General features: G+C 45.7%; 1 protein-coding gene across 1 annotated transcript in view; it reads right to left on the reverse strand.

Moving 5' to 3' along the window:
• Window positions 1–1,057: 1,057 nt before the first annotated feature.
• The window catches only part of LOC132386017 (U3 small nucleolar RNA-associated protein 18 homolog), a 43,473-nt gene continuing 31,719 nt past the window's right edge, over window positions 1,058–12,811 (reverse strand). The window contains exons 5-9 of the mRNA XM_059958285.1: window positions 9,977–10,062; window positions 8,086–8,171; window positions 4,637–4,762; window positions 2,410–2,581; window positions 1,058–1,203 (exon numbers count right to left, since the gene is read on the reverse strand). Coding sequence (XP_059814268.1) covers window positions 1,058–1,203; window positions 2,410–2,581; window positions 4,637–4,762; window positions 8,086–8,171; window positions 9,977–10,062 — 616 coding nt within the window. The remainder of the gene's footprint in view (window positions 1,204–2,409; window positions 2,582–4,636; window positions 4,763–8,085; window positions 8,172–9,976; window positions 10,063–12,811) is intronic.

A 12,811-nucleotide genomic window follows, 5' to 3' on the forward strand; every position in this document is an offset into this window, starting at 1 on the left:
TGTTGACCAGCGAAGGGCTTCAATGTTAGTACACCCGTTCACACAGTGTAAACCAGCGCACCACCGTTCTTGTACATTTATTGATCACACCCTAACATCTGCACCAACCTTGGCACTTTGACTGAATTTCCACACTGAACGAGGACAACACTCAATGCTTGAGCAACAGTGTCTTCCCCTCTACCATGGATTTCTCAACAGTCCATGAACCTACCTCTCTAGTTTTAGCAAGACACAAAATGCTGATGGAACACAGCAGGCCAGGCAACATCTATAGGGAGAAGCGCTGTCGACGTTTCAGTCCCAGACCTTTCGTCAGGACTCCAGTTGGCTTCAGGATCCATTTTCGAGCTCCTCTAGTTTTACACTACTTATTCTAACTTAGAGCAGTTTTATGTATTACACTGTACTGCTAGTGGAAAGCAATACGCTTCACAACACACACTCAGTGCTCACTTGATTACATAGAGGAGTGGAACCCAGTGTGGTTTACTGCTGCTGCAGCCCATCCAATTCAAGGTCTGACATGTGCGTTCAGCGATGCTCTTTGCACACCACTGTTGTAATGTGTGGTTATTTGAGTTACTGTCACCTTCCTGTCAGCTTGAACCAGTCGGGCCATTCTCCTCTGACCTCTCTCATTAACGAGGTGTTTTCACCCTCAGAACTGCCACTCACTGGATTTTTTTTTTGTTTTTCACACCATTCTCTGTAAACTTCAGAGTCTGTTGTACGTGAAAATCCCAGGAGATCAGCAGTCATTCCGTGGTCAAAGTCACTTAGATCCGATTCCTGCCCCATTCTGATGTTTGGTCTGAACAACAACTGAATGTCTTGACCATGCCTGCATGCTTTTATACACTGAGCTTCTGTGACATGATTGGTTGATTAGACATTTGCACTAATGAGCAGGCATACTAACTGGACAGTGATGATCAACCTGATCCTGATTTTACAAAGATTAAGGGAATGTGTTAAAAACAACACACTTACCCAGTGATGAATAGAGTGGATTGAAGTCAGTGATTAAAATAATATCACCAGAGCACCTCCCAGCTTATAGAGAGCCACAGAGTACCACACCCAATCCACGCTCACTTACCTTTGAGGAGAGAAGGTGCAGATAGCCAGAGGAGCCGAGGAACAGCAGAAACTGGCCATCTGGTGAGACTTCAAACCTTCTGGCTTGCCAATCCTGCATACCTACAGATGCAAATACCAGCTTCAGAAACAACATGTGATACACAAAAAAACAGACCTGGTGACCTGCCCCAGCACGCAATTACAATACGACACCCAGAGTATATTGTAGCAACAGCGCAGCTTGACTGACAGCGAACAGCAAACAACAGACCACCAGCAAATTTCTACAGGTAACCGTAGACAGCATTCTGAGGCACCACTGCACAGGGTCAGAAAAGGTTTGTAGACTCTGCCAGCTCCATCAGGGGCACTAGCCTCTCCACCATCGAGAACAGCTTTAAAGGCTGATGCCTCAGAATCAGGCTTAATATCACTCGCATATGTCCAGAAATTTCTGGTTTTCTAGCAGGCCAGGCCCTGATGAGAATATATTAATATATGAGGGAGGAATGAGAGAGGAATTCATTGCCAGAGCAGCTGTGTAAGCCAAGCCATTGAGTATATTTAAAGTGGAGATTGATGGGGTCATGATGAGAAAAAGTATCAAAGGTTACAGGGAGAAGACAAGGAGAATGGGGTTAAGAGGGATAATAAATCAGTTATGATGGAATGGCAGTGCAGGCTTGATGGGCTGAATTACCTAATCCTGCTCCAATGTCTTATGCTCGAGGACACAGAGAATAGTTACTTGAGTAGAAAGATCATGATCGTCCATCTGCGGGTCAGCACTGGGGCTAGACATCACTTACATCAATGGTTTGGATGAGGAAATTATGTAATCGACCCTGGATTCCTCGTGTTACCAGGTTAATTTGTAGTATGGGCTGTGAAGAGGATGCAGGGGTGGACAAGGCACAACAGTGTAGCGGTCAGCAAAGGCAACACCTTAGCACACCTGTTAGGGTACCTATATTATAGCACCAACAACCCAGGTTCATTGCCGCTGCTGCCTGTATGCAATTTATCTGTTCTCTCCATGACCACAAGCGTTGTCCACTTTCCTCCCATTTTCCAGAGAAATACGGGTTAGTAAGTTGGCACCGGGAGCTCGGCAACACCTGCAAGCTGCCCAGCACAATCCTTCCCGATCCGAATTCCCACACAGTTCGCTGTATACCTCGATGTTCATTTGACAGATAAACCCAAGCTCTAGGTCAGGATTTGATAAATTACTGTGAAGCTCAGAATAGAAAGTGCTCTCCACAGGGGATCCAGACTCTCTCACTGACACTCTCAGGGTCTGGAAACAATAGTGGAAACTCTCACCTCGGACATTGAGTGGGATGACTGCCCCAGCCATCATGTCGTACTTATAGAACATCTTGCCGTGTTTGGTCGTAGCGATGACCTGTTCACCATCTGCACTGAACCGAGCTTTGAACACGGGAAACCTCTGCAAGCAGACACTCTGAATTTTGGGGTTTGTCTTTCCATCGACCTGATGAGCAACAACACAGCTAGCTGAGTGTCGACACATTTTACTACTAACAAGCCCTTCAGCCCAACTAGTCTTTGCCAAACTATTATTCTGCCTAGCTAGTCCCATCGAACTGCACCCAAACCATATCCCTCCCATCCGAGTACCTATCCAAAGTTCTCTTAAATATTGCAATCAAACTCAGATCCACCCCTTCCACTGGGAGCTCATTTCACATTCTCACTACCCTATGGGTAAATAAGTTCCACCTCAGGTTCCCTTTCATCCTTAACCCTCCTCTCACTCAATCTCAGTGGGAAAAGCTTGCTTTTATTTACCCTATCTATACACCCATGATTCTGTACACCTCTGTCAAATCTCCCTCATTCTCTTACGCTCTAGGGAATAAAGTCCTAGCCTATTCAACCCTTTACTCAGGTCCTCAAGTCCTGACAACATCCTTGTAACGTTTTCTCTGCACTCTTTTAGTCTTATTTACATCTTTCCTGTAGGGAGGTGACCAGAACGGCACACAAATTAGACCTCATCTGATACGATTTCAAAGTAACAGCACAACCCCTGTATTCAGTACTGAGATTTATGAAGGCCACTGCGCCAAACACGACCCTTAATGTACAAATTCTGTATCCGTGCTTTTACTTCCAAGTTTATATTTTATACAACACTCTATTCTTTATTACTGTTGAACGGTGTTACCACAGCAGATTCCTAATGCACATAAATGTATAAAGTCGACTCTTTATCCTGACTACACTTGACAAGCTACTTCACTGGGAGGCTGTGCTATATAAATGCAAATTTTCTCTCAAAGGTGGAAGTCGATTAAAACGTGCTTCTTCTGGAATTTAATCAATGTTTCAACACCTGACAAACTGGTTAAGCATCGTGTCTCATTTCTATTGACTCTGGGGAGTTGCCCTTTTAAACTGGATTCTAGCAGATCATCAGTGACTGATAGGGTGCCTGTTAGAAACCACTTGGCAATGAGATCAGACATATCTCAGGATCATTCTTATGAACCACGTCTAGACCCTTTATTAGCTCTTTTGTAAGAACTATCCCAACAGTGATGCTCCACTTGTGTGAGTGTGGAACGAGTTGTCAGAAGAAGCTGGCATGGACAGGAGGGGGTCAGGAAGGGCTATAGTCCAGGCCTAGGTTGATGGGTCTACGCAGATTAATAGTTCAGCATGGACTAAATGGGCTGAAGGGCCTGTTTCTGTGCAGCAGTGCTCTACGATTCCAAATCCTTGATATAGAGAGGCAGGTCAATCCCCCTCGCTGATTTATCCACATTCACAGAGACAAAGGTGCAGATTAATTTACTGTCATACACACGCATAGGCAACAAAATTTGTGTGTAGCTCACAGTAAACGGGGCCAAACCATTTAAACTACGTACTGAAGGACCATATCCTCCATACCTCTGCCATCCACATACCTATCCAAACATCTCTTAAATGTTGAAATCGAGCTCACATGCACCATTGTGCTGGCAGCTCGTTCCACACTCCCACAATCCTCTGAGTGAAGATGTTTCCCCTCATATTCCCCTTAACTTCTCACCTTGCACCCTTAACCCATGACCTCTGGTTGTAGTCCCACCCAACCTCAGTGGAAAAAGCCTGCAATTACCCTACCTATGCCCCTCATAATTTTGTACACCTTTATCATATGTCCCCTCAATCTTCTACATTCGAAGAAATAAAGTCCTAACCTATTCAATCTTCCCTTATAACTCAGCTCCTCCAGTCCCGGAAACAGCCTTGTAAATTTCTCTGTACTCTTTCAACCTTATTTACACCTTTCCTGCAGGTCCATGACCAAAACTGCACACAATACACCAAATTAGGCCTCACCGACATCTTATACAACTTCAAAGTAACATCCCATCTGCTGTGCTCAATACTTGATTTATGAAGACCAATATGCCAAAAGCTTTCCTTACGATCCTGGTACTATGAAAGGCAACAATAATACATCATATAAAGCAAAGAGCTTGAATAAAATGTGTGGATTTGATACTTAATGCACGGATAAGACTCAGAAACACACCTGAAAAAGCGAGATGGCCTGGTCATTCCCGGCAGTGAGTATTACTTGAGCCAAAGGATGGAACTGTGTTGTTGTTAAGTTGCAGGTGGACGGTCTGGCGTGGTTGGCATCTGTGCATTTCTTTATCTTTGGAGAAATAATCAAACCATCAGAACAGAGCAACAACTTCCTTCAAACAAGCCAATTTTTTTTGATATAAACAATTGTTAATTAAGGAACTTGCCTACATCAGGATATCCAAACTGCTGGAGGAACTCAGAAGTTTGGGCAGCATATATGGGAATAAACAGACAATTGATATTTTGGTCTGAGACCCTTTATCAGTACAGATGAAGTCCTGACCAAGGGCCTCAGCTCGAAATGGTGACTGTTTGCTCCTTTCCGTAGATGCTGCCTGACTTGCTCAGTTCCTCCAGCATTTTGTGTGTGTTTCTCTGGATTCCCAGCACCTGCAGAATCTCCTTTGTTTAACAACTGCAAATGTGATCTTTCAGTACAGATTCACGTACCTCAATCAAGCTGCAAAAAAAATTTCCGACTCTACATCTTCAGAATGACCACGTTTGAATAAACAGGAAGTATGCATGCCCCAGATCCTGAGCATTAGGCTCCCCCTCCCACCCCCGATACGTGGAATCTCAACAGCCACAATGAGGGAGTATTGCTACATGGAATTTGCAAAAGTTAAAGCAAGGGCAAGACACTTAATTAACTGAAGGCAGCAACATCATCACAGAAAGTGAACAAGCCCAGACAAAGTTCTTCACCACCAAGAGAACGAGTAGAAGCCCACGAGACTGTCAGGTAAGGCTGCTCTCACGCACGTACAATGCAGATGAAGCCAGGGAGTGGCCCTCACACCTCGGGATGCTTCCTCCTTCAGGGAGAAAGAAAAGGTGATAATACCCTCCAGATACCTACCCAGTTGCACAGCATCTTTCTAAAAAAAGAAAGTGGCAAGGTACAATCAGTAGCGTGCTGTCTGAAAGGCTCTTCGGTTCAACAAGAGATTCTGCGGATGCTGGAAATTTTGAGAAGCACATACAAAATGCTGAAGGAACTCAGTAAATCAGACAGGACCCCCCACATTCCAGGCCATGCTCTCTTTTCACCCCTGCCATCAGAAAGAGGATGCAGGAGCCTTAGGTCTCACCCCATCAGGTTCAGGAATGGTTATTCGCATTCAACCATCAGGCCCCTGAAACAGATAACTTCACTCACAACAGACTCAAAATCAAGGTCTCAACAATTCATGTTCTCAATATTACTTATTATTATTCTTACAAGGCTATGAGACATAGGAGCAGAATGTGGCCAATTGACCCATCGAGTCTGCTCTGCCATTTCATCATGGCTGATCCAATTTCCCTCTCAGCCCCAGTCTCCTGCTTTCTCACCGTATCCCTTCGTGACCTAACTGATCAATAATCCATCAGTCTTTGCCTTAAATATAAAGACTTGGCCTCCACAGCTGCCTATAGCAAAGAATTCTACAGATTCACCACTCTCTGGCTAACGAAATTCCTCCTCAGATTATCCTTTATTGTCCTTCTCAACCCCATTCTCCTATCTTCCCTCCATAATCTTTGATACCCTTACTAATTAAGAACCTATCAATTTCCGCATTAAGTATATCCAATAACGGCCTCTGCAGCCAGTAAATTCCATATATTCACCCTCTGGCAAAAGAAATCCCTCCTCATCTCCAGCTTTAAAGGCTCTAAGAATAAGCCGAGAAATAGGCTGGTGAGTCTGACATCAATAGTGGGGAAGTTATTGGAAGGTATTCTAAGGGACCGGAAATATAGGTATTTCGATAGACATGGACTGATTAGGGATAGTCAGAATGGCTTGTGTGTCTAACCAATCTTATAGAGTTATTCGAGGAAAATATAAAGTGGATGAAAGCAAGGCTATGGATGTCATCTACATGGACTTTGGTAAGGCATTTGACAAGGTCCTGCATGGGTGGCTGGTCAAGAAGGTTCAGTCGCTCGACATTCAAGATGGGGTAGTAAATTGGATTAGACATTGGTTTTGTGGGAGAAGGCAGAGAGGTAGTGGATGGTTGCCTCGCTGACTGGAGGCCAGAGACTAGTGGAGTGCCACAGGGAATGGTGCTGAGTCTGTTGTTTGTCATCTGTATCAACGATACAGATGATAATATGGTTAACTGGATCGGCAAATTTGCAGATGACACCAAGATTGGTGGTGCAGTGAACAGCAAGGCAGGCTATCATGGCTTGAAGAGGGATCTGCAGCAGCTGAAAAAATGGGCTGAAAAACGGCAGATGGAATTTAATGCAGACAAGTGTGAAGTGTTGCACTTGGGTAAGCCAAACCAAGTCTCACACAGTGAACGGTAGGGTACCGAGGAGTGTAGCAGAACAAAGGGACCTGGGAATACAGGTCCATAATTTATTGAAAGTGGAATCATAGATAAACAGGGTTATAAAGAAAGTTTTTGACACATTGGCCTTCATAGATCAGTACTGAGTATAGGAGTTGCGATGTTACATTCAAGATGTTGGTGAGGATTAATTTGGAGTATTGTGTGCAGTTTAGGTCACCTACCTACAGGAAAGATGCAAATAAGATTGAAAGAATACAGAGAAAATTTACAAGGATGTTGCCCATACCAGAGGATCTGAGTTTATAAGATCAAATAGGTTAGGAATTGATTTCTTGGATTGTAGAAAATCGAGGGGAGATTTGCCAGAGGTATACAAAATTATAAGAGGCATAGATAGGGTAAATACAAGCAGGCTTTTCCCACTAAAGTTGGGTGGGATGACAACTCAAGGTCATGGGTTAAGGATGATAGGTTAAAAGTTTAAGAGGAACAGGAGGGGAAACTTCTTCACTCAAAGGGTGAAGAATGAGAATGTGGAATGAGCTGCCAGCGGAAGTGGTGCACGCAAGCTCAATTTCAATGTTCAAGAGAAGTTTGGATAGGTTTGTGAATGGTAAGGGTATGGAGGGGTCTGGTTCCAGTGGAGGTCGATGGAAGTAGGGTTCAAATGATTGGGCATGGACTAAATGGGCCAAAGGGCCTGTTTCCATTCTGTACTTTTCTATGACTCTAATGTCCTTGTATTCTGAGACTGTGCCCTCTGGTCCTAGACTCTCCCAGTATAGAAAATATCTTCTCCATGTCCACTCTATCTAGGCCTTTCAATATATTTCAATGAGATTCCCCCCCCCCTCCCCCATTCTTCTAAACTCCAGCTAGTATAGGCCCAGAGCCCTGAAACACTCCTCTTAAGGAATGGCGGAGCCAGCTTGACGAGTCAAGTGACCGAAATCTGCTTCGATGTCTTACGGCCTAAACGCCGGTAGTTCAGAGGCTGTAAGGAGGTGAGAGAACCACGCTGACCACTCAGATGCAAAAATCCCATCACTCCTCCTCAGACACAGACAGATCTGTTCCACAGGCCCGTCAGTCTCACCTGTAATATACCCTTAGGAAGAACAGAGGAGGCAGATACAAAGTTGCCAGTTTTTCGTAGCAAGTCATCATCATCATCATCGCTTTCTAAAGGATAAAAATGTATAATTCAGTGGGTATATCACAAAACATACAGGGCTATTCACTTAAACACCACTTTAAGATATCTTCACACCAATACTTCCATCAAACTTGGAATCATAGGGCCCTTCAGCCCATCTAGTCACAGATCTGTTATTATGCCTGGTCCCACACTGCTCCCATCCACATACTCACACAAATCTCTCTCGAAACATTGAAATTGACTCTGCATCCACCACTTCCACTTGTTCCAGTCTCACCACTCTCTGAGTAAAGATGATCTCCCTCAGGTTCTCCTTAAATACTTCACTCTTAACCATGACTTCCAGCTCTAGTCTCACCCACCTCAGTGGAAAGAGCTGGCTTGCATTTGCCCTAACTTTACCCCTTGTAATTTTGTATACCCTGTATCAAATCTCCCCTCATTCTCCTGTGCTCTAGGGAATAAAGCCCTAACCTATTCAATCTTTCCCTGTAACTCAGGTCCTCAAGTCCTGGCAACATCCTTGTAACGTTTCCCTGCTCCCTTTCAATCTTCCTGTTAGTAGGTGCACACAATACTCCAACTTAGGCCTCACCAATATTTTACACGTCAGCATAACATCACAACTCTGATTGTTCTGATTTATGAAGGCCAATACACCAAAAGCTTCACTAGCATTCAAAATCCAAGACAAAAAACCTCCATTAGATTCCAACCTGTGATTCTCTCCCAGCAATTTGACCTTCTGGATCTAAAGCCACAGAATGAACCACCAAACTCCAACCTGAAGCACGCTGGTGGCATGGTATCGTACTGGTTAGCACCAGTTCCAGCAACCTGGGTTCATTTCCCGCCGCTGCCCTGAAGGAGTTTGTACATTCTCCCCGTGATCTGTATGGATTTCCTCCAGGTGCTCCGTCCGGTTTCCTCCCACTGTCCAAAGATCTACTAGTTGGTAGGTTAATTGATAATTGTGAATTGTCCCGTGATTAGGCTAGGATTAACCGGGGGGGTGGGGGGGGGGGGGGGTAACTGCATGGCTCAAAGGGATGGAAGGTTTCAAATCTTCTTCCAAGTCTCAGTTCTCTTGCAGACTGCATCAGATTTTCCTCCAGGATTTCTCTGTATTTTGCTGCATTCATTTTACCCTCTCTCTTCACAAGCCTTCCAGAGCCTGCTGCAGTGAAGCGTCCCCACAGCGTGATGCGGCCACCACCACGTTTCACATGTTATGTTTTTGATGATGAAAGCTCAATTTTGGTTTCATCAGACCATAGAACCTTCTTTCAGCTGACTTCAGAGTATCTCATAAGCCTTCTGGCAAATTCCAGCCCAGATTTCATGTCAGTTACCCCCCCCCCCCCCCCACAACAGTGGCTTTCTCTTTGCCACTCTCCCATAAAGCTGTGACCAGTGAAGCAGCTGGACAACAGTATTTGTATACACAGCCTCTCCCATCTCAGCCACTGAAGCTCGTAACTCCTCCAGAGTTGTTGAGCTGACCTCCCTCACTAGTCCCCTTCTTGCATGTTCACTCTGTTTATGAGGAATGCCTAATCTAGGCAGATTTACCTCCGCACACTCGGACTGGGTTCTAGCACGTGTTTTAATTTTGGTTGTATGTCTTACTGAATACAAACTTTTGAAGCTCCATAATTCTACTCCAGCACATAACTCACACAGCACTCACTCTGGAAACATTTCAGTTCAATTCGAGCCAGCAGCTCAGTGAGAGCTTTAGTAATATTGTAGATAAAGTTTTGTTGGTTTTCTTGGCTGCACAGAGATAGGAAAGAGACCAATCTGTTTCCACCCGACAATAAATTACCTTCGGCTGAGTCTTCCTTGTCCTTTCTTTTGTTTTTAACCTTCCTCTCTGCCCAGGATGGTGTCCCACCCATTGCAGTCTGGAACCTACAAATAAAGCAGATTGAGTTATATCCAGTTTAAGGAGATTTTAAAGATTATCCTAATTTGTCAGCTGTACATCAAAACATACAGTGCACTGCATCAACGACCAAGTCCAAGGATGTGCTGGGGGCAGCCCATAAGTGTCACCATGCTTTCAATGCCAACATCGCATGCCCACAACTCACTAACCCAAACCCACACATCTTTGGAACATGGGAGGAAAGCCACGTGGTCACAGAGAGAACGTACAACTCCTTCCGGATAGCGGTTGAATTTTGTCCAGGTCATTGGCTGCACTGCTGTGCCACTCTGAGATTTCAAGAAGTATGTGAATGTGACTCTGTTTTGGGGTGTACCCATCTACTTGGCAGCATACAGGACATCCAACCTCTCAGCACCTAAATACTGAAAAGCCCAGGCAGAGTGGACGTGCAGAGGATGTGTCCAGTTAGGGGAGTCTAGAACCAAAGAATACCACCTCAGGTTAGAGGGACATCCATTTAGGACAGAGACGAGAATTTCTTTAGGGTGGTGAATCTGTGGAATTCATTGCCACAGACAGCTGTGGAGGCCAAGTCATTGCATGTATTTTAAGTGGAGGTTGATAGGTTCTTGATTAGTCGGGGCATCCAAGGTTATGGGGAGAAGGCAGGAGAATGGGGTTGACAGGAAAATAAATCAGCCATGATGGAATAGTGAAAGACTTGATGGGCCGAATGGCCTAATTCTGCATAACGTCCTATGAAGAGCAAGGTCCTGGCCAGCATTCACCCCTCAACAATTACATTGAAAGAAGTCTGATGTAGACTAGATGCCGTGTCTGCGACATGACAACAGCGACGTCAAACTACTCAACTTCCTTCGCTACATCCCCGTAGAATTTGTCTTTTAAATCTTGACTGTGCTCAGGTCAATGCTCTCGCCCCCTGGCATTTCAGCCTCATCCTGGGTGTTATCACAGGCTAACCCAATCCAGTGATTTCCGTTCCTGCTCACAGGCTCTCAGGAGAAGATGTGGAACAGGAATCTCTGCCAACTTCCTCCCAAGCGTATCACTTCTACTGTGCCCGGATGAGCCAGGTTTGCAGTCAGTTCCCTCCCCCGACCCCATCAAGGAAAAAAACAAAGTTTTGCAGATGTCTTTAATGAAGAGTTGACAAACTGCTCTACAAGCAGTCAGAAATTAAATTTTGTCCTCAACTTGGGGCATTGACACTGAAATGCATTGGATACATTATTTACTGAGCCTCCCATCCTTCTTGCTGCCCCGGTAAAACAGCCAGTGTCATCAAATACCCAACACACCCCAGGCATTCTCTCTTCTCCCCTCTTCCATCAGACAGAAGTTACAAATGCCTGAAAGCACATCCCACCAGGCTCAACAACAGCTTCCAGCCCGCTGTGAACAAGACTATTCAATGGTGCCTAGTATAAGATAGGCCCTTCCCTCACAATCTAGCTGATAATGATCTTGCACCTTACCGTTTACCTGCACTTTCTCTGTAACTGGAACACTTCATTCTGCATCCTGATTCTAATGACGGATTTTGGCCTGAAATGCAAGTGTGACAAGTGCTATACCTGCCCCTACATCTCCTCCCTCATCATCATTCCGGGCCCAAAAAGTCTTTCCAGGAGAGGCAACACTTCACGTGAAAGTCTGTCAGGGTCATCTACTGAACCTTGTGCTCGCAGTGCAGTCTCCTCTACGTTACTGAGACCCAACAAAATGGGGACCATTTTATCGAGCAATAAAAAGCAGGTTGTCCCAGGGGCTACCCATTTCAGTTTAATTTCCTAATCCAATGTGTTGTCTCCGTGGTCAGGATAAGGTCACTGTCAAGTTGGACAAGCAGCACCTCCTACTCTGTTAACAGCATGAATGCCGATTCCTCTAACCTTTGGCAATTTCTTCTCCCTCACCCTCGTTCTTCTCTCTTTCTCTATTCTCCATTCATGTTTCCCCCCTCAGCCATTCTCTTCTCCTCATATGCCCATAATTTCCCTCTGGGTCCCCTCCTGCTTCCCTTTCTTCCATGGGTCACTTTCCCTACCTGTCAGATAGCTTCTTCTTCAGCCCTTTACCTCTTCCACCTTCTTACTCCATCCCCTCTCCCCCATCACCACCCAGTTCCTCACCTCATTCCTCCTCCCCTACGCACCCACCTTCCCCCTCACCTGGTCTCACCCATCACCACCCAGTTCCTCACCTCATTCCTCCTCCCACATCCACCCTCATTCCCCTCCCCCAGTCTCACCTATCACCTCCCAGTTCCTCACCTCATCCCTCCTCCCCTACGCACCCACCTTCCCCCTCTCCTGGTCTCACCCATCACCACCCAGTTCCTCACCTCATTCCTCCTCCCCCACCCACCTTCCCCCTCACCTGGTCTCATCCATTACCTCCCAGATCCTCACCTCATCCCTCCTCCCCTACGCACCCACCTTCCCCCTCACCTGGTCTCACCCATCACCACCCAGTTCCTCACCTCATTCCTCCTCCCCCACCCACCTTCCCCCTCACCTGGTCTCATCCATTACCTCCCAGATCCTCATCTCATCCCTCCTCCCCTACCCACTCACCTTCCCTCTCACCTGGTCTCACCCATCACCACCCAACTCCTCACCTCATCCCCTCTCCCCCACCCACCTTCCCCCTCACCTGGTCTCACCCATCACCTCCCAGCTCGTATACCTCCCCCTCCCCTCTACCTTTTTATTCTGGCTTCTGCCCCCTTCCTTTCCAGCTGAT

This window comes from Hypanus sabinus (genome assembly GCF_030144855.1).
Source record: "Hypanus sabinus isolate sHypSab1 chromosome Y unlocalized genomic scaffold, sHypSab1.hap1 SUPER_Y_unloc_13, whole genome shotgun sequence".
NCBI lineage: Eukaryota > Metazoa > Chordata > Chondrichthyes > Myliobatiformes > Dasyatidae > Hypanus > Hypanus sabinus.